Below are 27,737 nucleotides of genomic sequence, written 5' to 3' on the forward strand. Positions count from 1 at the left end.
TATTTGGACTAGTAAAGATTACACGAGGGGAAGAGGAAGCGTGGGAATGTGTTCGTCTTCTGTTTTCTTTGTTTGTTGTTGTTGTTGTTTCTCTTATTTGTCTCAATGCTAATTTTTTCTGCTTTGAAATCGAACTCCGCTTGGTTCGCGATTGGGGCTCGGGTAAAGTCAGCGTCGTGAGGCTTAATCCAGAACGATGCTTAGGCTATGTTTACACGGGACCGGTTCAAAACCGATTCGGTCCGATTTTCGAACCAGATAAGCCTTCTGTTTACATGGGACCGATCTGGAACCGGTTCGGAACGGATCCAAAACTGGACCTTCTATTTTGCAGGTCCAGTTATGGATCTGTTGTGGACCGGTTGCAGATCAGTCACATGTTAACACCTGGATCGCTTCCAACGGTTCCGGTCTGGTCCGGTTAGAAACGATTCCGGTCCAGTTCCGTGTAAACGTAGCCTTAATCTACACACAGTCATTATAGTTAAATTCCGTCCCTTAACCATTAAAAAAGTAAAAGAGTAACACACCTTTTCCCCAACACCTTTATTTTTTTTTCTTCTTTGCTGCTAACGACTAACTTATATATTTTTATGTATTTTTTGGTTTTGAATTTTTTTTGAGACCGACGAAAAGAAAATGTGGGTATAAAATACGATATCTAATAATACTATCTAGCAGCTTTTAAAATCAGACAGAAAAGTTATAACGTTCCAACGATTTACGTAAAAATAAGTTTAACCCGTGCTCGTCCAAAATAACGTCTGTGCCCATTACGCCGTGCTGTTTTTTTTTTTTTTTTAATAAATAATAAATGAAAAAAGTGACACATTCCATCGTCCTTACATAAAAAGGGGCTCTCACATGACAAACTAATGGCCAACTTGTGTTGGCAAACTCAAGTTGTGTGTGAACGATGCAACAACGGCAAACAAGTTGGCCAACTGTTGACGACACTAACAGCCTCGCTAACAGTTTGCCAATTTGTTTTCGAACTGTTGTTGTGTCGTCCGCGCACACCAACTCGAGTTTGCCAACATGAATTTGCCAACTTTTGTTTGCCGTGTGAAGGCCGCTTTAAATTAAAACTCAATATCCCACAAAGTAATTAATGCTATCTGCTATGACCTGATCTTCATGTTGTCTAGGTTATATAAACAACCGAAAGATATGCAGACATTATTTTTTGTACAGTTGTTAGCTAAGTGTTGCAAACAACACTTGCATCCTCGCTATGACCACAGTTTTCCACTCCCCAGCCAGCATGAGCACAGTCGGATAAAGATGACTCTCCTCCTTGACAGTTGACATTATCCATCCAGGTTGGCTCAGATCCCTGACCGTATGCTGCCATTTGGGGAGCAGAGGATGCACTGGAGAAGCCAAGCTGCTTGCACACTACATTTGCATCGTTGATATCCCAGGCATCGTCACACACTGTTCCCCACTGCCCGTTGTGATAAACTTCAACACGGCCATAGCTAGCTCCGCCGTTCACCAAACGTACTAAAGCTGAAAATAAAAGAAGTTATCAGCAATTATAATAAAAGTGGGAGTCTGGGTCCTAATGCGTATCTTGGCTTGCTTTTAACGAAGGGAAACAAAAACTTTCGTGTTGATAGATATTTTATAAAAAAATACGATTTGTATAAATCGTTTCGCCGTGATGCCATCGGTCACTTGATTAGAACGCGTGGAATGTTTTATATCGCCTGAACTTTCAATTTAGACCTTAAATAGGTATCTTTTTCAGCCAAGTTGAAGAATTGAAGAATTCAAGCTTTATTTTTGGCTAACATTAATTATACGTAATTTCGCGGCCTGTTCATTTTTTTTGTTCCCTTCGCTTCACGCTTTATTTTGCATATTAATGTTCATCTCGCACGTACGAAAAGAATTGTCATTGTCATTTTGCTTGGGTATAACTTTGGTTAGTCTGCATTGTTTTGAAACACCGAGGCGTACATTTTATAATTATACCTAGAGTGAACAGAAAAGCGGTGACATTACCAAGATAGCTAACTATAGTTAACCCCGTCTTTGCTATAGTTAGTAGCTTAGATGTGACCGCAGCCATTAAACGTTTAAGTGAATATCTTTTGTTTGCAATATGGCGCCGATAGAGAAACCTTTTCAAAAACTCGTGCTTTGTGCTTCACCGGGGTTTCCAAACACTCGAAAACGATGGCTGCTGTCACGGCACGACGTAACTTAAGTTTAATTTTAGTTAGTTTCAAGCTACATGACGTCATACCTTACTGTAGTAAGTACTTTCGGTCGACTTTGCATTCACACAAACGCAGTTAACTACAGTTAGTTCTGATAAGCCTTTTGATAATTTCGAATTAAAAAATTAAACTTATAGGACACTTTCCGGATTAATCCTCGCCCAAAATGGAAAGATAATTAAAGTGTAACACATGGTTGTGCGCTTATCTCACGAGTGAGAGTAATTTTGCTTATTTTATAAACCTGCAAATAATGTGGTTTGTCACGATTTTCCGAAGATTTCCAACTATTTTCTGAAGATTTCCGAAGTTTCTTTATAATGTTGTTCGAACTTCGTCGAATTATTTCCGAACATTTTTCGAACTTTTTCAAACATTTTCGAATATTTCCGAAGTTTGCTGAGGAAAATCCAAAGTATTTTTCGACTAAATATCAATATATTTGGCTCATTCAGTGATGAAACAGGGCAAACCCGTAAGAAAACCTGTCAAAATCGACTTAATTTCCATTTCATGTCCGAAAGAATCGAATAAAAAAAATGGTATATGTCAGAGTTACAAAAATGACGATTTTGGGCCCTTGTGTTAAAATACCACCACGTAGATTAAACCTCATTTTCTCTACAGATCCAGCAAAACTGGTCCGTTTCAGGCTGAAAATTTACAGTTTGGGTCTTTTTAGAAATCCACCATCACGTGGATTTATCCTTATTTTTATTTCAGGTACAAGAGAATCTAATAAAAGAAGTCATACATTAGCCACTGGAAAAAGAGATTTTGGGCCTTTTTGTTGAAATACCACCATGTAGATTGAAGGTCATTTTCACTCCATACCTAGCAAAACCGGCCAGTTTCAGACTTGAAATGTAAAGTTTGGTTCCTACTGAAAATTCGCCATCACGTGGATTCATCCTAATTGTCAATCCAGGTCCACAGGAATCAAATAGGAAAGTGCCATATGAGTTATTGAGAATAACGGTTCCACTAAAAATGACGATTTTGGGCCATTGTGTTCAAATAACACCACATAGATTAAACCTCACTTTTACTCCAAATCCAGCAAAACTGGCCCGTTTCAGGTTGGAAATTTACAGTTTGGGTCTTTTTTAGAAATCCGCCATCACGTGGATTCATCCTAATATTCATTTCAGGTACAAGAGAATCTAATAAAAAAAGTGCTACATTAGCCACTGGAAAGGCGATTTTGGGCTTTTTTGTTGAAATACCACCATGTAGATTGAAGGTCATTCTCACTCCATACCTAGCAAAACCGGCCAGTTTCAGACTTGAAATGTAAAGTTTGGTTCCTACTGAAAATCCGCCATCACGTGGACTCATCCTAATTATCAATCCAGGTCCACAGGAATCAAATAGGAACGTGCCATATGAGTTATTGAGAATAACGGTTCCACTAAAAATGACGATTTGGGGTCATTGTGTTCAAATAACACCACATAGATTAAACCTCATTGTTACTCCAGATCCAGCAAAACTGGCCAGTTTAAGGCTGGCAATTTACAGTTGGGGTCTTTTTAAAAATCCGCCATCACGTGGATTCATTCTAATTTTCATTTGAGGTCCAAAAGAATCAAAAAAGGAAGTACTACATCAGCCACTGAAAACGACGTTTTTAGGCTCTTGTGTTGAACTGAACACCACCACGTAGATTAAAGTTATTTTCATTTTAGAGCTAGTTAAACCGGTCAATTTCAGACTTGACATGTACACTTTGGGTCTTTGTTGAAATCCGCCATCACGTGGATTCATCCTGATTTTCATTTCAGGAACAAGAGAATCGAATAAAAAAGTGCTACTTTAGCTACTGGAAATGGCGATTTTGGGCACTTTCGTTGAAATACCACCACGTAGATTAAAGGTTATTTTCACTCCAGACCTAGCAAAACCGTTTAGTTTCAGACTTGGAATGTAAAGTTTGGTTCTTATTGGAAATCCGCCATCACGTGGATTTATCCTAATTATCAATCCATGTCCACAGGAATCAATTATAAAAGTGCCATACGAGTTATTGAGAATAACGGTTTTTGGCCGTTGCGTTGAAATACCAACACGTAGATTAAAGCTAACTTCCATTTTTAATCTATTATAAAAGGCCAGTTTCAGACTTTGAATGTACTTTTTGGGTCGTTTTGGAAATCCGCCATCACAAGGGTTCTTCTTAATTTCCATGTCATGTCCAAAAGAATCGAATAAGAAACTTCTACATGAGCCACTAAAAATGATGATTATGGGCCCTAATGTTAAAATACCACCACGAAGATTAAATCTTATTTTCACTCCAGATCCAGCAAAACTGGCCAGTTTCAGGCTGGATATTTACAGCGTGGGTCTTTTTAGCAATCTGCAATCACGTGGATTCATACTAAGTTTCATTTAAGGTCAAAAAGAATCAAATTAGGAAGTATTACATCAGCCACTGAAAATGACCTTTTTGGGCCATTGTGTTGAGATACCACCGCGTAGATAAAAGCTAATTTTCACTCCGGCTAGATCTAGCAAAGCCAATCAATTTGAGGCTTGAAATGTACAATGTGGGTCTTTGTGGAAATCTGCCATGACGTGGATTCATACTAATTTTCATTTCAGTTCCAAGAGAATCGGGTAAAAAAGTGCTACATGAGCCACTGAAAATGGCGATTTTGGACCCTTTGGTTGTAATACCAACACGTAGATTAAAAGTTATTTTCACTCCAGACCTAGCAAAACCAGCCAGTTTCAGACTGGAAATGTAAAGATTGGATCTTATTGGAAATCCGCCATCACATGGATTCGTCGTAATTATCACTCCAGGTCCACAGTAATCAAAGCTGAATGTCCCATAAGAGTTACTGAGAATAACGATTTTGGGCACTTGGTTGAAATACCACTACGTAGATTAAAGGTTATTTTCACTCCAGACCTAGCAAAACCGGCCAGTCTCAAACTTGAAATGTAAAGTTTGGTTCTTATTGGAAATCCGCCATCACATGGATTCGTCCTTATTATCACTCCAGGTCCACAGGAATCAAAAAGAAAAGAGCCATATGAGTTACTGAGAATGACGATTTTTGGCCGTTGTGTTGATATACCACCACGTAGATTAAGACTAATTTTCATTTTAGATCTACTATAACCGGCCAGTGTCAGACTTGAAATGTACTGTTTGGTTCGTTTTGGATATCCGCCATCACATGGCTTTTTCTTAATTTTCATTTCAGGTCCAAAAGAATCAAATAAGAAATTTCTACCTGAGCCACGTACACTAAATCTTATTTTCACTCCAGATCCAGCAAACTGGTCAGTTTCAGACTAGATATTTACAGCTTGGGTCTCTTTAGAAATCCGCCATCATGGCGGATCATTTGAGTCAAATAAGAAAGTTCTACATCAGCCGATGAAATTAAAATGACCTTATTTGGCCCTTGTGTTGAAATACCACCACGTACATTTAAGTTTATTTTCACTCTAGATCTAGCAAAACCGGTCAATTTCAGTTTAAGACTTGAAATGTACTGTTTTTTCGTTTGGGAAATCCGTCATCACATGGGTTCTTGTTAATTTTCATGTCAGGTCCAAAAGAATCGAATAAGAAACTTTTACATGAGCCACTAAAAATGACGATTTTGGGAGTTTGAATTGAAAATCTTACTTATTCTTTTAGTAATAAAGCGTGTGTTGTTGTTGTTGTTGTTGTTGTTGTTGTTGTTGCTGCTGTTGTTGTTATATCTTTACGTAAGAAGATAACATGTTATTCTCATATGTAAAGGTATGATTTTTTTCGTGGAAAATATTATCTGATATTTCATTGGTGTTTAAATAAGAGTTAAATATATTCCATGTTAAGCTTGGACGAATCCAACAGGTGCATATTATCTACCTTTGCAGCTTGTTTTTCCATTTCCTTCGTATTCATGGTTACAGGCACACCTGTACGATCCGTAAGTATTGATACAGGTCGCAACATCAGCAAGGCAGTCATGCGTTCCTTGGATACATTCGTCAAAATCTAAAAACACCATCATCATCATCATATTTATCATCATCACAACCATCATCATCGTATTCGTAAACAACAACATCTTTATTTAAGTGTCAAAATCTTCTAGCATGCCTAAAGTGGCCCAATAAACGGAAATACTATTACCTAAAATTACAGTGCATTTTTATTACACTATTGCGCCATTTACCATATTAGAGCAAAAGAACGTACAAAATATGCCACGTGGGGCAAAAATACGGGCGTACAAATATACGGAACGTGGACCCAACCTAAGTGGGAAAAAAGTGAAATAATAAATCCCTTATTTGATGGTTTAATATATAATACGAGCGGACATTGTGCTCATTGCTCGTATTACAAGTAAAACCATCGAATACGGTGTTTATATTCATTTTTTTTTACTAAGCTCAAGTAAAACAGCCGTTAAAAATAATAAAAAAATACGTCCTTTGTAAACTCTACCAAAAGGTTTTATGCTTAATTATTAAATCTGTTTGAAAGGAGGAGACAGAAGTTTCATGCATTTTTAAAGTATTAGGCACGGATCGAGAAAAGTTTTCAGTGGCCGTTTTACAAAGAGCGTCGAAGCTTCTGATTAACGTAGATACGTACTCTTGGCAGGCAATGTTTAAATTAAGGTGTATCGATACAGTTTTTTCTAGACCATACATGCAATTATTGATTGGCTTTAATGTGGCCTTTCCTAACTCGAATCGATATGAAAATAATACAGGATATAGGTTTAGGGTTGAAGTTTGTATCACATATATTTTAAGGTATATTTTCATGGAAACGATAAACAGAAAACCGTCAAATCTTTTTTATCTATGTGAAGAGCTTGTCGCAAAGGAAGTCACATAGATCAACCAGTCTAGCTTTTAGCTCTTTTTTTACCAATTTAAGTGTTCCTAACCGATAAGTTGCACACAGCTTAAGTGCTCTTGCAATTGTTTACTGCTTACAAAATATTTGGTTAACCCGTTGCAATAAAGATCTAAACAAAATGTATTTCGAACGTACCTTTGACCGTAATGTAATATCTGTCGGGACTTGTAGCAAAATATTCGGGTTTAGTTTCTTTGGTGGCGTTATTCAGCTCACAGATATTGTGCAGCATGACATAATTGAAGCTTTGACATATGATTTCGTCCTTGCAAGCTCGAAGGCACTCGAAAGAACTAGAAGTGTTCATCGTCTTAACGATATGCCTTTTTAGCATCATTCCTTTGATGGAATAAATGTCTCCACATTCTTGGGCAGCCACTTCAGAAAGCATTTGAGCCATGAGAAACGTCATCCCGAGGCAAAAACCAACTAAGCGGAACATTTTTCAACGTTGTTTGCTGGAAAACGAAGTAAATGAAAAACAAAAATAATGATCATTAATAAGTAAGCCCAGATACAAGGGGTTATTTTAATTAGTGAGCCCATAAATTGTTTGAGATTAAACAAAAGCCGTTGTCTTAATAATTGGTGCCATATTTTAGCCTGCCGAAAGTAATTACTTGCAACCTTATTGTTGCGGAAAATGTCTAATTAAGGAATCGCTGGAAAGCATAATCAGTGAAACTCACAATATTGAACAAGGTGGTATAGATTTTTGGATATACTAACTGCTGTATATATATATATATATATATATATATATATATATGACTGGATTTATGAAAACCAGGTTAGTGAAATTGTCACCGTTGTTAGCGCAAATCGACGTAAACGCGTAGACGATATAAAAACTAAAGTGAATTTCAGTCTTTTGTTTCTCTCCTCCTCTCTCTCTTCTACCTTTCAGCGCTGTAGTTGATTTTTTCCTTTCTCGGCATGTTTTTAGGCCACATCGCAGTGTAATGTACTTGGTCAAAAACACTCAGGTCACCGGCTTTTCTTTGACCACGTTTTCATAAATCCAGTTATATGTTGCCAGTGAATGTCACATGTGAGAGAGGAAAGGCAGGAATTCACTCCAGATGCATAGAAAATGATTGATTGTAACTCGAGAGGCCTATTATTGACCTTTCCGGTCAAACTTTGGCAATTGTTGCCAGTGAATGTCACATGTGAGAGAGGAAAGGCAGAAATTCAATCCAGATGCATAGAAAATGATTGATTGTAACTCGAGAAGCCTATTCTTGACCTTTCCGGTCATACTTTGGCAATATATGACTGGATTTATGAAAACCAGGTTAGTGAAATTTTCACCGTCGTTAGCGCAAATCCAAAGTAGACGATATAAAAACTAAAGTGAATGTCAGTCTTTTTTCTCTCCTCCTCTCTCTCTTCTACCTTTCAGTGCTGTAGTTCATTTTTTTTCCTTTCTCGGCATGTTTTTAGGCCACATCGCCGTGTAATGTACTTGGTCAAAAACACTCAGGTCACCGGCTTTTCTTTGACCACGTTTTCATAAATCCAGTTATATATATTTATTTGTTTTTCATCTTAAGATTCAAAGTGTTTTAAGAGTTTTGGTAATCTCACCTAAAAACCTTCAACGAGACTTCTAATAGCCAGTGAAGGATAAAAACTCAGGGCTTATGCGATTCAGGGTTTTGGAATTTTGATAACGTCACGTGAAAACCAAGAATTAACGGGCTTGAATTGGTTTAGCATAAACCTTGCAAAAAAGGCCTATGGCGAGATTTCTTGTTACAAATCATAAAATCTGATCTTGATCGTGACCAATAGTTCCAAGGAGATTCCAAGGTGGACCTCCTCACCCCACCCGATCCTGTGCGCCTCACAAGGACATGAAACATTTATCCTGCGATTTAGTTATTTTGACTAGTAAAGATTACACGAGGTCAAGGGGAAGTGTGTGATTGTGTCTTCCTTTGTTTTGTTTGTTGTTGTTGTTGTTGTTTATTTGTGTCAATGCTCATTTTTTCTGCTTTGAAATCGAACTTCGCTTGGGTCGCAATCGGGGAACCTTTGAAAGTAAGCGTCGTAAGGCCTAATCTAGAACGATGCTTAACCTAACACAGCCAGTATTGTTAAATTACACCCTCCATTGACCGCGAAAAAAGTACAAGAGTAACACACCATTTCCCAACACCTTTATTTTTTTTTCTTCTGTGCTGCTAACGACTAACTCACATTAATAGCTTTTTTTTGTACTTTTTTGGTTTTGATATTTTTTTTATACCGACGAAAAATGAAATGTGGGTATATAATACGGTATCTAATAATATTATCTATCAGCTTATAAAATCGGCTGGAAAAGTTGTATTTTTTTGCGATCTTGGTAGAAATAAATTTAACCCATGCTAATCTAAAATAACGTCTGCGTCCATTACACCCGGCTGTAATTAGAAAATATGAAATGAAACGTGACACATTCTATCATCCTTACATAAGAAGCAGCATTGCATCCCTTATTTAGGACTTAAGAGGCCATCACAGGACAAACTAATCGTCCACACACACCAACATGAGTTTGTCGTGTGAAGGCCGCTTTAAACTTAAACTCAATATCACACAAAGCAATTAAGCTTTCCTCTATGACGTGATCTTCATGTTGCCTAGGTTATATATATAAACAACCGAAAGTATGCAGACATTAACCCTATTCAGACCGGGCTTATTTGGATCTTTTCAGACGGGAGGGGGGGGGGGGGCGTAACTTCCAGAATATTTAAGCAACCACAATTAAACTTTCAGGATATATAGTATATACAAAAATCTAACTTTTGATATACGTCACGTAGGATGATGACGTCACATCACGTGCGATTACATCAAAATGTCAAAACAGCCGCCATATTGGATCCGCCATCTTGGATTTCAAAATTTTTTTCAAAACATCAGAAAACCGCCCAAAATTACTGGAAATTACTCAAAATCAATAAAACGGTGCTAAATATCCGTAAAAACGTGAAAATAATTGCATTAAAGTTAATAATTAATAGTTAAAGTTCATAATTTAATAGTTATTAATAGAAACACGAAAATTACAAATTTGGGAAAACATGCCTGTCAAAATTCCGTTGCTATGGTGACGTCAAGTTTCTGACGCAGCAACCTATCCTACCAAATTATTCCCAGATAAATTTTAGATAAAGTCGCAAAGTTTGGCAGTGTTTGGTTGAATGTTAAAAAAGTTTAGCGTTCAAAGTCAGCGCGGGCACTTTCCGCCCCCCCCCCACCCCCCGGTCTGGATAGGGTTAATATGTAAAGTACAGTTCTAAGCTAAGTGTTGCAGACAACACTTGCATCCTCGCTATGACCACAGTTATGTATTCCCCAGCCAGTATGCGCACAGTCCAATAGCGAGGCCTCTCCTCCTTGACAGTTGACTTCCTCCATCCAGATAGGATCCGAACCCTGACCGTATGCTGCCAGTGGGGGAGCGGAGGAAGCACTGGGAAAGCCAAGCTGCTTGCACACTACATTTGCATCATTGATATCCCAGGCATCATCACACACTGTTCCCCACTGGCCGTTGTGATAAACTTCAACACGGCCATAGCTAGCTCCGCCATTCACCAAACGTACTAAAGCTGAAAATAAAAGAAACACCACAATTAAAAACAAAGCGGGAGTCTGGATCCACAGGAATCAAAAAGAAAAGTGGGGTATGAGTTATTGAGAATAACAATTTTATTGGGTCGTTTTGGAAAACCGCCATCAAATTGGTTCTACCGAATTTTCATTTCATGTCCAAAATAATCGAATAAGATACTTTTACATGAGCCACTAAATTAAAAATGACGATATTGGGCCCTGTTCCCCACTGGCCGTTGTGATAGACTTCAACACGGCCATAGCTAGCTCCGCCATTCACCAAACGTACTAAGGCTGAAAATAAAAGAAGTTATCAACAATTTAAAAAAGTGGGAGCCTGGGTCCGTGTGCGTATCTTGGCTTTTTTTAACACAGGGAAACAAAAGCTTGCATGTTGATAGATATGTTTTTATAAAGAAACGACTTATGACAATCTTTTGCCGTGACATAATCAGTCACGTGATAAGAACACGTGGAATGTTTTATATCGCTTGAAACTTCATTCAAGTCTTTTAGTAAGGAACTTTTTCAGCCTAGTTGTTGAGTCTTTAACATACTTCTATAAGACAGCGATTGTTACTTTTTCTGAAGAAAACCGTGGTCGATACATTGGTCGCTTTCTTTCTTTCTTCTCTCTGTTTTTCTCTTTTCGTGTCGAACATAAAAGAACAAGTTTATGGTCTTTGTCATAGCGTTTATATTTTTTCCTTATCTTTGCGGTTTGTCTTTATTGTTAATTTTTTATATTTACAATTAGCATTAAGAGCTTGTGACTCAGAGATCCAGGCAGGGGCCAGAAGAAGGGGGTCGGCCGATCTCCACCATATTTACAGCGTATGGAGGTCTTACCCAACTAGTAACCATGGTAACAATTTTTGATTGATTGGCTTTATTGTTTACGAAAACAGACCACCCCCCCAAAAAATGCCCAAATGGCGTGACAAAAGTTGTGATTTTAGGTCAACTTCAGCAGCGTGTATCTCTGGATATATTTAAGCAACAGATTTAATTTCACATCAGCGTAACACTTGTCCTTTGGTAGTTTAAATGCGTACTAAATTAAATGTTTTCTGTACATCGTTCACGATCTGCATGCAAACTTAGAAGCCATACTTCGCAACATTTTCAAAAATCGCAAAACTACTGCATTTTTAAATTACAGTTTCTCCAAGGTCCGAGAAGTTACAGATATAAACCTAACTGCAAGTTACACACCAAAGATAGGAAAACATTTTAGGCCAGTGTTGAAATTGGACCAGCGAATTTAAATTTTTTAACGGTTCACTGTTTTACCGCTTTTGCTGATTTCATTTTCAAAGCCAGTCCTATACAGTGTACGGCTCCCTCAAGCTGCTGTCGATCTGATTATCCGGATTTCGCCGTTTAAACGCCTCGCCAGGTGCAGAAATCAAAAGGCTTTGGTTTCTTGTCATATTATCCTTGATTTTGCTGCAAAGTATTCGTTCTAAGCGAGAGCGAAGGGAATGTTATGCCAGAGATTGCGTGACAAAAATTGTACACGTTGCTTTCAGTTCGGCCTTCAAACCAAAGAAACTTTGTCGACATCTTCTCCTTGAATACGTGCTCCTTTTTCAAAAACAGATATCTGACATTCCAAAGATGAGTCCCAAATCCAGTACACAACGGATAAAATAACATGGTCGAATCTCCCCGTCAGACGGCCGCACGTTTGTAAAATGTTTGGACATTTCAACTGAGTTCAGCCTCTTTGAAGCTTGGTTTTAGTTCGTTAATACGTCGGACAATTTCGATCCATGGAACAGATTTGTATAAAAGAAGTGGATGAACTTTGCTCAGCCATTGGCAAGGTTCACCACGAATTCTTGCGGCTGAACTGGCCTGATACGGCAGCATTGACGCCGAGGCTAGCGAGATTGTCGGGTGGGAGGAAGGGTGGGGAGTAGGGGGTGGGGGGACGGGGAGTGGACAACGAGATGTGATTTGCAGGATGGTAAGGGCGTGAGGTAACACTAATTAAGATAAATGCTGATTTATATAATACTTTTTGCCATTTTCAAATTTATAGTTAACAATTTATGATTTATTGTTCATCTCAATTATTTTCCCCTTCCGTTTTGATTCGATCGCCATTCATCACTGTCAATTTGCAAATAAACCCTTCATTATGAAACTTTATGAAGATCCCTATGAGACCTATGAATTTTTTTGTACAAAGTCTCGGCACGAGTTAATGTCTTAGACATCGATACCCAGCTTTCGAGCAAAGGCTTTAAATGTACTACTATACTACCCTGATTATTTATGACACTAAGGACATGTTAGGCCATCCCAATAAAATGTTTCGTTTCCCATCGCCCGACCGACCCATTTTTTTCGAAAAGTAAAAAAAAAAATTCCAGATTCACTAGTTAAAGAAGCAAGTACTTCAATTTACAAGCACACGATCTTGTTTTATTAACAACGATTGGTATACGATGTCTTTGTCTTTAATAAACATCGATACTACGTTATTTAAAGACTGTTTAGACATTTGATAAGGAATAACGAACAAAAAGACCACGTTTTCGAGTTGACTTTGTAATCAGGCTTTCTTACTTAGCAGCCCGGCCTTCTCTGGAACCCAAGTGTTTTTTTTTGCCCGACCGACCGACCCATCATCACAAAAGACGGGGCGATGGGAAACGAAACATTTTATTGGGATGGCCTTATCCTCAGAAAGAAAACAATTAAAATATTAGTTTTTTGTAACAGTTACCATCTATGCGAACTGATATGTTTCCTAATATTAAACCGACCTAATTCCTTGAAAGACGCTAAACCTCCACGAGGGAAAGGGAATAGGTTTCTTCGCCATAAAGTAATGCTTTGAGCTTTCGTGATATCAGTGCTAATTCAATTACTTCCAGCAAGAAAAGCATGTATATTTCATCGTGGGAACAAGACGTTTTGTCTGGCTTCAAGGAAGGTAAAACAAACAAAGTGCAGTATTAACAATTTGAATAAAATATTTTTCCTAGAAATGACACATTAAAAACGTTCACCTTAAAGTTTGTAGAATAATTGTGGCTTTCTGCTGTTCATTAACATAAAAGGGCGCCTTAAATATTGACAATCCCCATGATGACATTAACTTAATATTAGAAAACCAGTGCTTTGATGTTCGCGCCACGCAAGCAGTTGCTCAGTAAAACAACGGTAAAACTAGTAATTTTAAGTCGTTTTTTAACATAATAAGAGGCAAGAGCATTCTTAAAAATATTCTTCGAGGCGTTATCCACGCAGACTGTCATTCTGAACGATGATGTTTTTAAATTTTATTGAATTTTTAAATTGTTGTTATAAAAGTGAATTTTTTCTATCTTCTTCATATTTTTAGGATGTCTTTTTATATGACTTTTTAATTTTTTAATTTGTACACGGCCCCACAAGCTTTTAGCTTTAAACTTTTTACCGTGGTTAAATAAAGTTGTTATTATTATTATTATTATTATTATTATTATTATTATTATTATTATTATTATTATTATTATTATTATTCAGTATTTACAAAAGAAATGCAATTATAAAAGTTAACGTTCGTCCCTGTTTCAGCACTTGAAAGTTCGACGTAAAAAAATTCGATTACATCCCATTGCAGGTCTACTAACCAAACACGCAAACAGTTTTTGTTTGAAAGTCAATTTCGCTTTAGGGAAGACAGAGAAGTAATGAAATGGCTTGCTCAATTTCCATTTTGGTTGACTCGTCTCACTCCAGATGCGGAGGTGTCAAAGAAGAAGACAAAAATGCTTTTTCGGTCACCTTGTTAAGTTGTAGAAAAGACGTCAGTGGATATTTGCGTTCTCTTGGGGCAAGCGGAGCACGAGGGCAGCACGCGCGTGTCTGTGTTTCAGAAGTGGACCTCATCTTAAATAGAGCTGGCCTGTTTGTGTTGAGCGACCAAGAGATAGAACAAATGACAATATGTTCACGGCATAGGAAACTTTTGACAGTAAACTGGCCAGGGGGTAAAGCCGTCACGTGTCGCTGCAAGAAACGTCTATTGTTAGGTATAGACAAGCGATATTATTCTGACTGGAGAATAGCGATGGGTCTTTCGCTCTTTTACGTTATTTCATTATAAAGTGTGCCCTACATGACAATGTTGTCTACAAAACCGTTTATCCCTCCAAACCCTGCGCTATCTTTGGTAGGTCTCACGTGAGATGCGATTTGCAAAGGACAGTCGTGGAATGGCCAGGTTTAAACCAGCGGAATGGCGCACTGCAAAGCAGATTAGCAGCTTATTTTCCAGACTCGCAGCAAAGCAGAGGAAGAAACCATCTGACCAGGCAAAAGAATCAGATGAAGAAGGCCAGAGAGACAATGACGAAGACGCAGAAGACTGGGAAAGAGAGGAAGCCTTGGCACTGGGGGGAAGACATATGTGACTCGCAAAGAAGGGGCAAACTTCATTCCAAGTTCAAACTCAAAGATTTGGAAGACATTTGTCAACATTTTGACCTAAGTGTTGAAGGCCCTAAAAACAGGAAAGCGACATTTGTTTCCTCGATTTCTAGGCTTGTTCAAAGTTGCTCATGCTCCCAGTAGTAAAAGAGATCTAATATTAACCTGTATGTCAAGGGAAACAAAGCTCTGTAAAGCATTTTATTAGTCAGGGATAATTCATATCCGCATTTGTTTTTTGTTTTTGAAAAACACTTAACTGTTACAAATTTAGTGTCAGCAAGTTAACCAGTTTGCGGACTGTTATGAACTGTGACGGGTTCAGACCAAATAAGGTTTTTTTCGCAGTGTTAAACATAAACACTATGTTTCAAGAATATACAGATTCATTTAGCTATATCAGCGTCGAAGCGCTGAATGAGTATTATTCTCACAGGCAAATGTTCTTGATATAATTTTCAGCGAACGTTCGCAACCGTTTACCATCGCGACGAGAAGCTCCTTTTTTCGTAATATGAGATTATAATGTTATTGAATTCTCTCGTTAGGTAGAAAGTGTTTACATGTAGGTGCAATTTACACTTCCTGCTTTATTTTATGTTGTCGTTTAAAATAATCTACACCCTACTTGCATCAGAAAACTGTCTATCTCAACTTCGGTGAGGTATAATAGTTCCTTTTATGTTGCAGTGGCGGTGGTGAAATGTTGCCGATCCTTCAGATAATTTAGTCGACGAGTTTACTTACAATAATACATGTAACGTCATAAAGGGGAGAGTTTCTTTTCACTGGTATTTCCAAGACATTAATTAGCCGTCGACATATCAGGATACATGTGATCTGCATACCACCATGTCTACCAAACTACTTAATTATGTGGAACATATATTCGTTATTGTTGCTACTATGGTTTCTATTTGTCATGCAATGTTTTAAGAAACCCTAACTAATTAACCCTAGATTTATTTACTGTCTTTGCAAAATGAATTTTATGTAAAAATTAACTATCCCGCTGAAACCTGCAGCTCTAGCTAGCCAAGAAGAAAGAAATACTCATTAATAATATTGCACACTGAAAGGTGGTGAATCACACTGATCGGAAACTGCGTCATTGGTTGCAACTTACATTAACGAAATTGTTTGTAACGAGAAAAAAGAACTAAAGTTCAATTGTATTAAATAATTGTTTGTTTCCGAATGAAAGCAATCCAACTCATTCAATTCCGTGATCGCCCGTTCCACGGATTTCAGGGGTATTCCGGTAGTCCATTCCCGCCAATTTCTTAAATCCATGCCAGGTTACTAAGCGCTATGATTTATCAGGTTTTTATCTGAATGCAAAATCTTGCCAATACGTAGCTGAAAGCAAATAATATTCGCCTCCGCAACTTGCATCCTTGGCCTTGTCTGACAAATAAACCGATCGCAACTAAGCTTCAAGATGGCATATATCAGCGGGAATATCGGAACGTTTTTCAAACCTACAGACATCAGCGATGTTTCCACGAGTCTGTTGTCTACTTGTGCCGGTGACGGATCACTTGCGGCGAGCTTTATTAAGACCAGTTCAATCCACATTGGGATAGTTAAAAGCCTTTCTGGACCAGGATCAAGTATTGAAGGAAAAAGCTATCAGTCTGATAATCAACGTGGACAAGTTTGCTTTGGTTCGATGGCCTCCCTCAAAGCTGCGTATTCCACTCCTGTCACGCAATCGCTGGCATGTTTCCTTGGCTCTCGCTTTAAACGAGGACGATTTACAGCGAAACTATAAATAATATGGCAAGAAACCACAGCGTCAAGGTTTCTACACCTGTCGGAGGCGCTTAAACGGCGAAATCCGGTTAATGAGATCGACAGCTTCAAGGGAGCCGTAGTGGCCTTGGAAAATGACATCAGCCAAAGCGGTAAAACAGTGAACCGTTAAAAAAATTTAAATTCGCTGGTCCAATTTCAACACTGGCCTAAAATGTTTTCCTATCTTTGGTGAGTAACTTGCAGTTAGGTTTATATCTGTATCTTCCCGGACCCTGGAGAAACTGTAATTTTAAAATGCCTAGTTTTGCGATTTTTGAAAATGTTGCGAAGTATAGTTTCTAAGTTTGCATGCAGATCGTGAACGATGTACAGAAAACATTTAATTTAGTACGCATTTAAACTACCAAAGGACAAGTGTTACGCTGATGTGAAATTAAATCTGTTGCTTAAATATTTCCAGAGATACACGCTGCTGAAGTTGACCTAAAATCACAACTTTTGTCACGCCATTTGGGCATTTTTTGGGGGGTGGTCTGTTCTCGTAAACAATAAAGCTAATCAATCAAAAATTGTTACCATGGTTACGAGTTGGGTAAGACCTCTATGCAACATAAATATGGTGGAGAGCGGCCGACCCCCTTCTTCCGACATTTTTTAATATTGCCTGGGTTTCTGAGACAGACATTCTTAAGCACTCGTTTTCCCCTAGTACTTTTTTTTTCGTTTTTTGCGCGAATTCTTGAATGTTATTACAGCTTTGCAAATCGTCTAATACAATACCAGGCTTGCTTTTAAATCAACCTATTTCATCAATACCATAACAACAAATCATCTAGACGATAACATTATCCCCATCCCCCTTTAAACATTCAAATGCAAAGTCAAAATCGGAATCCTACAAAATCTCTGCGGTCCGTCTTTATTGTAAATTTCTGTTTGATCAGTCAAGAAGTGGAGCATCTGCAGATCCGGTAAGATTGGACGACCTGGCAAGTTACATGTGACCGTGTATATTTACAATTAGGATTAAGCACTCGTTTCTCCGTCATTACAGCTTTGTAAATCGTCTAATACAATACCAGGCTTGCTTCTTTATCAACCTTTTACATCAGTACCATTAAAACCAACTTTGGTAAATTCAACATTCTATTTGCAGCTGTAAAAGTGTGTACTAATCTAGACGAAAACATTAAACACATCCCCCTTAAAGTTACTGTCTATGAGTTTTCAACTGGTACATATTGTTTGCTTATTTATTTATTTATTTAATTATTTATATTACTCAGCTCGATAAGCTTTTTAGTTATTCTAAATAATAATAATAATAATAATATTAAACGAATATTTTTAACAGGATTAACCCATCAGTACTTGAAAGTACTGTTATCTTAGGGGTCCTGTAAGATTTAAAAAAATTAAAAAGGTTAAAAATGTTAAAAATGTTAAAACTACAATGGACAAAAATAAATAAAAGTTTATGAATGAAAATTACAAATAAAAATGTTCTTTAACTTTTTGTTTAAATAGAAGCCTAGAGTTCAAATTTCTCATACCTTTGCAGCTGGTTTTTCCATCTCCTTTGTATCCAGGGTTACAAGTACACCTGTAAGATCCGTAAGTATTGTTACAGGTCGCAACTCCAGCGAGGCAGTTATGTGTTCCTTGGATACATTCGTCAACATCTAAAAAATAGCATCATCATCATCATCATCATCATCATCATCATCATCATCATCATCATAACACAACTATCATCATCGTCATTATCAACAAGAACATCTTTATTTAAGGACGTTTGCGCCAAAATTTTTTACTCGATAAATTGCTTTATTTTTTTTACTGCGGTCAGATAATGAGTTATTTGTCTTTCGGAGATAAAGCGTGTGGAAAACTTCCCTGATTTAGAAAAATTGGCGCACGTTATTCAGCATGGTTTAGAGGGTTTATAGTTAAAAATATTGAAGATAAGTAAACACAGGCAAACGATCTTATTCACATTTTGTAGAAGTGCGTCTGTTGCGTAAATAATTCCTAGTTTTGCCATCTTTTTTGTAAGTCGACTTAACCCTACAATACAAAATGTCTGCCTTGTCGATCGCATCGCTGATTTCTTTCTTCGCAGACGAACAAAAGTCCGTTAAAAAGGGAGAAAATCATTTCAAATCTGGCCATGAGGAATCATTCACATATAATTAGGGTAATTTACGAGGAGGTGTCCACGCAAGTGTGACAAACAAAGTCACGGTGAGTGCGAAGATCGAGCTAGATAAGCCATTATAATAGATAAGAGCTGAAGATAAACAAATGTGCGTCTTGTTGCGACTGATTTGAAGGTTTCTTGAATATAATTCAACTGTAAAAATGTCCGTGTAAATATCGCCGATTCGTACGCTTTATTGTGGCACTTCGTTTATATTGATGCAGATTAAACTAAGCTTATACAGGTACAGTGAGGACTCTTCCTTGAAATTTTTCGTCTTTAAAATTTAATTTTTATGTTCTTATGCTTCTTCTTTTATTCCTAATTTGCTAGATTTACTTGGACAACGAGAATTAAATTAGTTCAAGCGAATGCAATTTTCCAAGGGGAAAGTTCAAGTGCAGCCATGCGGCTGCACTTTTTATTCATGGAATACACAACCTCGTGATCAGCCGGACAGATGTCGAGTGCCAGTGGAAAAAACGTAAATCCAGCACACCACTCTCTTGGCAAGCCGTTGAAGAGATGTTTTCACCAGCAAAAAAAGTATTCACGCCTGTCAAGGACACCTACTTAATCTGATTGGTTTGCCCTTTACAGGGATTTGCTTGAGTATTGGAGATTTACTGACCTTTGCTGGCTTATGAGCCCTAAGCCAGCTACTGTCAGTAAGCTTCCAGTACCAACGATTGAGGATATTATCTACTCAGAGAAATTTCTTGATACACAAGGGTTTCAGCAACAAATTGACTGCTTTATTCGAAAGGCCAAGATTCTAGAGGAGTACATTCCAAGGATTAGTAAAATTGCACTTGGACAAAGAAACGATCCCAGCTGGCATTTAACCAGAAGGGGCAGATTAACAGCAAGTAACATTGGTTGTGTTTTGAAGGCCAAACGGGTCGCCCCATCTCTTGTTAAGCGTTTTCTTGGAGAGTATGATCTTTCGAAAGTAAAGACTGTCCAATGGGGTGCGAACAATGAACAAGAAGCACTAAATGCATTCAAAAGACTGACAGGGAAAAATGTCCAGGAAACTGGCATTTGGTTAGATTCCTCAGGAATCCTTGGTGCCTCGCCTGATGGAATTTTAGAGGATGAAACTGTTCTGAAAGCTAAATGCCCGTAAACTGAGCGCAACCTAACAATCGAAGAGGCTGTCGCTATTTCGAAATCATTTTGTTTGGAAAAAGCACAGGATGGAAATTGATTTGCTCTGAAAAAGGACCATGTTTACTGGGACCAGGTGCAGGATGAAATGTTCTTTACGCGGAGAAAATTTTGCTATTTTGCTGTGTGGACAACAAAGAATTTAGCAGTTGTTAAAATTAAGCGAGATGAAACCTGGGATGCAAATATCCCAATCTTGACTGAATTTTATTTAAAACACATTTTTCCAAGAATAGTGGAAGGAGAATTGTAATTATTTTGTTTTAAGATGAAACATTTTTTCTTCAACATTCATTGGCCAAATTAATTTCAGTTACATTGTAAACTGCATTATTAAGTGACTTTATTCTTACTTAACCATATTTATGTGGACAAAGCAAAACTTTATTTATTAAATTTTATTCACAGTTTAGTTAGATAATAATTAAGTGTAACTTAAGCTTGTTTTCACCCCTCTTTATTTGTTATTTACATGTACATATTTAAAAACAAACCAATAAAACAATAACATTTTTGTTTACAACCCCTTCTGACTGGCAATTGGTCCCTCATTTTATAAGTATAATTAACGTCATCATCGGTCTACTACTTAAATTACTCAAAATCTGTCCCTTCACACCCCTCCTTGATGAGTAGAAATTGTAAATTTACAAGTCCAGCACATAACTGAAAAATCACATCAGCATAAAATTTTTAATATAACGGGTGAAAGTTAACATCCTAAAATCCTTCAATCTTGCATTTTTTCGCTCTTTCCACGTGGATCCTTGCTCTGGCAATAGATTTTGCTGCCTTAGCGTCACTTTTCGTAAAAGAAACCCACCATTGTTCAAAAAGGGCGGTATGTTCAGAGAAACTTCACGGGGCAAAATATCCTGAATAAGAAAGCCCCTGTCTGCCTGGTTCCACAAGCCTGACTGTTGAACTATGGCCTTGTCAGAAATTGAACCAGGGTAAAGTTTGCTTACAAATGTTATCACTGCATTTGGGGCAACCCCAACAGTAACTATAAAGGAGTTCATACCCCTATAACTTGAATAGGTAGCATTCTGTTGACTCATTAACCACGGGGCTGCAACCTCCACGTCAGTGCAGTCAATGACAATTCTACAGGAAGTAAATTGTGAAAAAGAGGATGGTGCACATAATATATTTTTATCTCTAGAAGGAATGGTTGTCATGATGTCTTTAAACAAAATAAAATGTAAAACATGAATAAAAGTAGTAACAATATTAGCTATGGTTGACACGCTGCAGCTAAATAGCTGGGCAAGTTGCAGTTTGGTGTAATTCTGCCTTGGTTTCATTAAAGTGATAAAAATTTGGTCTTCAAAAGTAATGGATTCTACTTTCCAACCAGAAAAATAAACACTAGCATCTTTGATTCTCAAGGCATAAAGAACTACAATAGTAAACACTTCTTTCGTTGGGAGCCCAGTTTCCATTCTAATAACTTCTGCACTCAGTTCTGAAACAGTGTAGTGTTTTCGTTTGTAGCTTTCTTTCTCTTGCATGTCCTTAATATAAGTTCCTCCTTGACTTGATTTAATTCTGCCTCCAGTATTATTTCTTGTGTTGTGATGTTTTCTTTTTGTGTGTCATGAGACTGCTGCTCTGCTTCTGTGGTTTCCTTGGCCACCATTTCTTGAAGGGTCTCCCTTTTTGCTGTTACTTTTTTCTTTTTTCTTTGGCGTCCTCCCTCAGCAGTAAATGGCTTGTCTTGATTTCTCACGTAAATCTTTGGTCCATACGATTTATTCCCATCCTGGAAGTGACAACTGCATACTCTGGAATGTTTGCTGGGCTCTCTGTCTTTCCTCCTGTTACAAATAAAAAAATAATAATTGGCCTAAACTGACTTACAAATATTAAAATAGTTATAAAGTTAAGCTCATAATTTACAAATTTGAACTTAATTTCAAATTTGAATTGAAATAATTTCAAATAAAAACAAACAACATTGCAATGGACACGCACTAAAATTACAAGATAAGGTAAGTTATTACATTTAGAAAGTCTTTGTTTGAAGAGAACGAAATAAAACACGCTGTTTTATTAGTATAAGCAAAATCAAAACGGCTAATCACTCTTCATCTTTCTAATGCCGGGCAAAGGCGACAGGTTGAACACGCTGTAGTGATGAATAAGCCTATGGTGATCTCGATCGGGAAGACGACAAATTCAAAGACAAGGCGAAGAAACGGTTGTATTTTACGCAAATTTTGAGACGCTAAGATAGTTAAAAAGAAATTCCACAAACCTCAACAATCGAACCACGTCTGTATTCGTCTTTCTTTTTCTCCTTGCTTGGGAAACCGAAGACTGCGAAGAACTTGCACGTTTGGCTCTCGGAATGATGATCGCAGTCGGGCACAAAGCAGTGAACCATTTCGACCTTCTCGACCTTTCTAGAGTCACGTAATCTCTTACGTGACTCAGAGGGATATCTTTGAGCTTTGCAATTGAACCGTGGCGTTCTTTTGTGCGATTAGGGCGATTTGTTTCACGAAATACAAGCTAACAGAGGGAAGGCGTCTTTGCTTTGTTCGATAATTTGTGATTGTTTAGAACTGAATTTTTGAGCGTCATGGCAACGTGACGTCACACTTTAGGACTCTATTTAAAAGAGCAAATTGCAAGCGAAGTTAGCGGAACGGTAACCCACCCTATATGTGCTTAGAAATTTTACTAAGCGCGCGCGCTCAATGTATGACGTGGCATGGCGTTGCGACTTAAATTACGTGCGCAGTAAGGATGCGCATAAACAATTAGCGCGCACGTCCTTATACCCGGGGTATCCAATCGAACAAAATCGAACTAAAAATCAATCGAACCCAATCGAACACCAATCGTTCGATTGGGTTCGGTAATCGAACAAAATCGAACAACTGTTTTGCTGTGAGTTCGACTTTCGAACCAATCGAACATAATCGAACACAATCGAACTCAATCGGGTTCGATTTTGTTCGGAATCTTTCTCTTGATAAGTACATCACGCAGGACTAATCAAAATCAACTTTTATTGTATGGAATAAATATAAAAACGTCCAAATATCGAACTGAATGTCAATGTTTAGTAAAATATATTTGGTAGATGAGAACAAAACGACGGTAAAATAACTGAAATGCACTATTGTTTACATTTCTATATTAGAAGGAAGGATATGGTTTCTGCCCTGCTTTTCACCGTTACACTCAAACAGAAGTTGCACCATTTCATTCACTGCAACACAGGCAGTTGTGTTGTGAAGAACACACATTTGGCAAAATTTCTCCCAACCACGTGGTAGACTGGTGTGCCAGTGGCTATTGTGCAGACAATCGTCCTATTCCGGGGTATGGCGAATCGCCAAAAAAGGATTAGGGGAACGGTGCACCGTACAATATGTACGCAGTATAAACAAACAGGAGTTCGGTAATCGAACGTTCGATTGAGTTCGATTGTTGGTTGTTCGGTAATCGAACGTTCGATTGAGTTCGATTGTTCACTGTTCGGCAATCGAACGTTCGATTGAGTTCGATTGACCAAATTTTATTGTGAGTTCGATTATGTTCGGTTACCGAACCCAATCGAACGATTGGTGTTCGATTGAGTTCGATTACCGAACGTTCGATTGAATACCCCGGGCTTATATCATGCCTTATGCGGCCCAATAAGCGGAAATACTATTACCTAAATTTGATTTTTACAGTACATTATTATTCCTTTTTTCAGCCATTTTACCATAAAATTATTAGAGCAAAAGAACGCGCAAAATATCCTACGTTATTACAGTAGAACAGGGAAAAAATACAAACGGACACATTTAAGGAATGGGGACCCAAGTTTTGTGGAAAAAGTGGAGTAAAAAATACCTTATTTGATAATTATATATATATAATACGAGCGGACATTTTGTTCATTGCTCGTATTGTATGTTACACCATTGAATAAGGAATAAGGTGTATTTATTTATATTTATCACTAGTGCTAAAATAAAAACAACAGTTTATAATTTAAAAAAAAAACATAAATTGTAAATTTTTCTTGAAGTTTTTAATGCTTTTTCTCACATCTGTTTGAAGAGATGGGTGAAAAGAAGTAGTGCGATTTTTAAAAATATTAGGCACGGATCGAGAAAAGTTGTCAGTGACCGTTTTACGAAGAGCGTCGAAGCCTCTGAATGATTCTCCTTAGGCAATGTCTTAATTAATGTGTCTCGATACAGTTTTTTTCTTGACCATACCTACAATTTTCAATTGGCTTTTTAGTGGTCTTTCCTTAGTAGAATTGATATGAAAATTGCACAGGTTATAGGTTTAAGGTTGAAGTTTGACTTCACATAGTTTTTAAGGTGATCGATATTTCCATGGCAACGATAAACAGAAACCCACCACATTTTTAGGATGCTGCATCATCTTCGCCATGGGGTAGGTAATGTAACAATAGAAACTTCGGGAGCCAATCAGATCACGAACAATGCAGTCGATTGACCGTTATGACAGTCGATCATATTTCGATAGACCACGGATATATCCGATCTTTAATGCATGGTTTTCAATAAATGCCCGGCAACACTCGGAAAAAATTTGGCTGTGTTGTTGTCAACATGTGCATGAAATAGTAGCGGATTGAGAGATGAATTCACAACCTTTCAAGGTCGTGCTTTTCATTCTGAGCACGGAAATTACCTCTTTGGGACTTAAAATGAAAAAAAGAAAAATACCAATTAATTTTAAAGTGGGTCAAATACCACAGTTCACAAAGTACAGAGTACTAAAACATTGCTGGCGAATAGTTTATCTTTCCTTTGACGACCGGAAAAACAAGATGACATGGCCCTTCCAGTGTAGTTTGAATGCGGATCACGGACTTCTTTAATAATCGTGGACTTCGTGTGGCTTCTGAAGACTTTACAAAGCAAAATGGTAATGTACAGTGTTGCTTCGAATTTGGATGGAACTTTTGGAAGGATCGGTTAAGCCGTCGCCGGCCGCCGAAATTCAAAACCTTTCGCTTGTGTAAGAAATCAATTTTCATGCGGAGTCTCACGTCTTTCAAGTTTTCTATATTTTGTCGGTTTTAAATACATTCCTTGCCTTGATATGAATGAAAATAAATCTGAAACAGAGTTTCTTTCAAGTTTCTTTCATTTGTCTATCTCTTTAACTTAAAAGTCCGAAATTTTAGGCAACAAAAAGATTTAAGACAAAATTTACAGCTGATAAGCATCTTTACGGCGAGTAGGTGTTGTGTTGTTTATTTACATGTAACAGCCGTTTTGTTTTGAATTGAGAATTATTGCAGTACTTTGAAAAGAAAATTAAGTTTATTTTATTGAAGGTTAAATGGAAGGAATTGAAAGTATTGTAAGTCGAGTTCAAGGGACGATTTTAAGCTATTTTACGCTGCTTCACGCTGCTGTATTTCTGTGTGAATAATTTCATCTCGAATTACCTGAATTACTGACTTTCTTCACCAAGGCCAGAAAAGTCAGAAATTTGCACTATTCGCGGTTACAATGTCATTTTTAATAGGGTACATAGATAGATTGCATTCGTAAAGTCGAATTCAATAAGATCGCGAAGTTTCGGGAGAACTGATTCAATTTCGATATTATAAAAAAAAACAATTCATAAATTGCGATTTTTACAAAGAAAAATCGACCGCACGCCATACATTTCTTTGTAACAATCGTGAAATTGAAACTGCTGTTTTTCTCTGCATTTTTACTTAATGTGGTATGGTGATTCTATTCGTGAACTTGATTTAGGAATGTCACCTTAACCACGAATTGTGCTATTGTTCAGATTAAAAATTAACTTTCTTTGTACCCGAGTATTTTGAGATATTTGTAGGTGAAGAAATTTTGTTCACTGAGGGTGGGTGTGCAAAAAGTTTTGAGTTTTTTGTACCGCGGTCTTCTGATCGATTCTGTCAATTCTTTACAAACTTCGGATTTCTTTAAACCACTCAGTACCAGCATCCTCATGCAGTCTCCGACTGCCTGTTATTTCATCTATGTGAAGAGTTTGTCGCAAGGGAAATCACGTAGGTCAACCAGCTTAGCTTTGTGCATTTTTTCACTAATTTAATAAAGTGTTCGTAGCCGATAAGTTGCACACAGCTGAAGTGTTCTTGTAGTTGTTTACCGCTTAAAAAAATATTTGGTTAACCCGTTGCAATAAAAATGTAGAAAAAAATGTACTTAGAACGCACCTTTTACTGTTATGTAATATCTGTCGGGGCTTGGAGCGAAATATTCTGGTTTGGATTCTTTGGTGGCGTTATTCAGCTCACAGATATTGTGCAGCATGACATAATTGATGCTTTGACATCTGACCTCGTCCTTACAAGCTCGAAAACACTGAGGTGAGATAGAAGTCTTCATCGTCTTAATGATATGCCTTTTCAGCATCATTCCTTTGATAGAATGCATGTCTTCATGATCACATTCTTGGGCAACTACTTCAGAAAGCATTTGAGCCAGAAAAACCGTCATCCCAAGGCAAAGATCAACTAAACGGAACATTTCTCAACGTCGTTTGTAGGAAAATAAAAGTAGATGAAAAAAAAGGAATGATCATCAATAAGTTAGCCCAGAGACGTAGGTTTATTTTAATTAATAATCACATCAATTGTTTAGAATTAAACAAAAGCCGTTGTCAAAATAATAGGTTCCTTATTTTAGCCTGCCGAAAGTAATTACTCGTGACCTCATTGTTGCGAAAAATGTTTAATTAAGGAACTGCTGGGAAAATCAGTGAAACTCACAATATTGAACAATGTTGTATATACTAACTGCTGTAGATATTTAAATTTGTTTTTCTTCTTAACATTCGACGTGTTTTAAGAGTTTTGGTAATCTCACTCGTCATCTTACTTAAAGGAAGTGTGTCACGGCTGGTCGTGAGTTAAGTTTCTTTTATTAAGTTTTGGCAAATACTCGCTATGAAATTACCATTATTGATCTAAATGACAAAACCATAAACAAAAACAAAAACGCATCGTAGCGCCCTGAAGACAGAATCCATAAATAAGTAATGTGAATACTTTTAATTATAAATTACCAATACGAGGCGTAATAAAAGAATGACGTTTAAAGTGCTACTATGATCAAATTTTTGATCTTCATATTTTTACATTGTCGTGAACAATTAGACTTTCTTACTCACCTTGCCAAATTTCAATCCATTACGAACATCAGAAGTCGTTGTATTATAACATTTATTCCAGAGAATTTACGGCCGCCATTAATCAACCTTGTTCCAAGGCTTGGTTGCGAATAGGGAGAAAATGACGTCAAAGGCTAAAATACCTCACGCGTTAAAATTAGAATAACAATCAGCATAGAAAATTGCACGAAAAACAAGCCCAAAGTTTTTGTTACTTTTCGCGTGATTTTCAATACATATTGTTATTATAATTTCAACCCGTGAGGTATTTTAGCCGTTGACGTCATTTTCTCCCTATTCGCAA

The 27,737-nt window shown here is 37.4% G+C and overlaps 1 protein-coding gene and 2 pseudogenes across 1 annotated transcript; 1 reads left to right on the top strand and 2 right to left on the bottom strand.

Annotated features, from left to right (window-relative positions):
• Positions 1-187: 187 nt before the first annotated feature.
• LOC144664889 (scavenger receptor cysteine-rich domain-containing protein DMBT1-like) lies at positions 188-26,697 on the bottom strand. Its single transcript, XM_078526096.1, has 4 exons — positions 26,478-26,697; positions 18,462-18,590; positions 10,409-10,718; positions 188-1,526 (listed from the first exon to the last, which is right to left on the bottom strand). The coding sequence occupies exons 1-4, from the start codon at positions 26,695-26,697 to the stop codon at positions 1,202-1,204; spliced, it is 984 nt and encodes a 327-aa protein (XP_078382222.1). The 3' UTR covers positions 188-1,201.
• On the top strand, positions 18,988-20,531 carry LOC144665281 (uncharacterized; annotated as a pseudogene).
• On the bottom strand, positions 19,864-22,790 carry LOC144665285 (uncharacterized; annotated as a pseudogene).
• Positions 26,698-27,737: the final 1,040 nt, after the last annotated feature.

This window comes from Oculina patagonica, chromosome 9 (assembly GCF_052425735.1).
Source record: "Oculina patagonica isolate OP01 chromosome 9, crgOcupat, whole genome shotgun sequence".
Lineage (NCBI taxonomy): Eukaryota > Metazoa > Cnidaria > Anthozoa > Scleractinia > Oculinidae > Oculina > Oculina patagonica.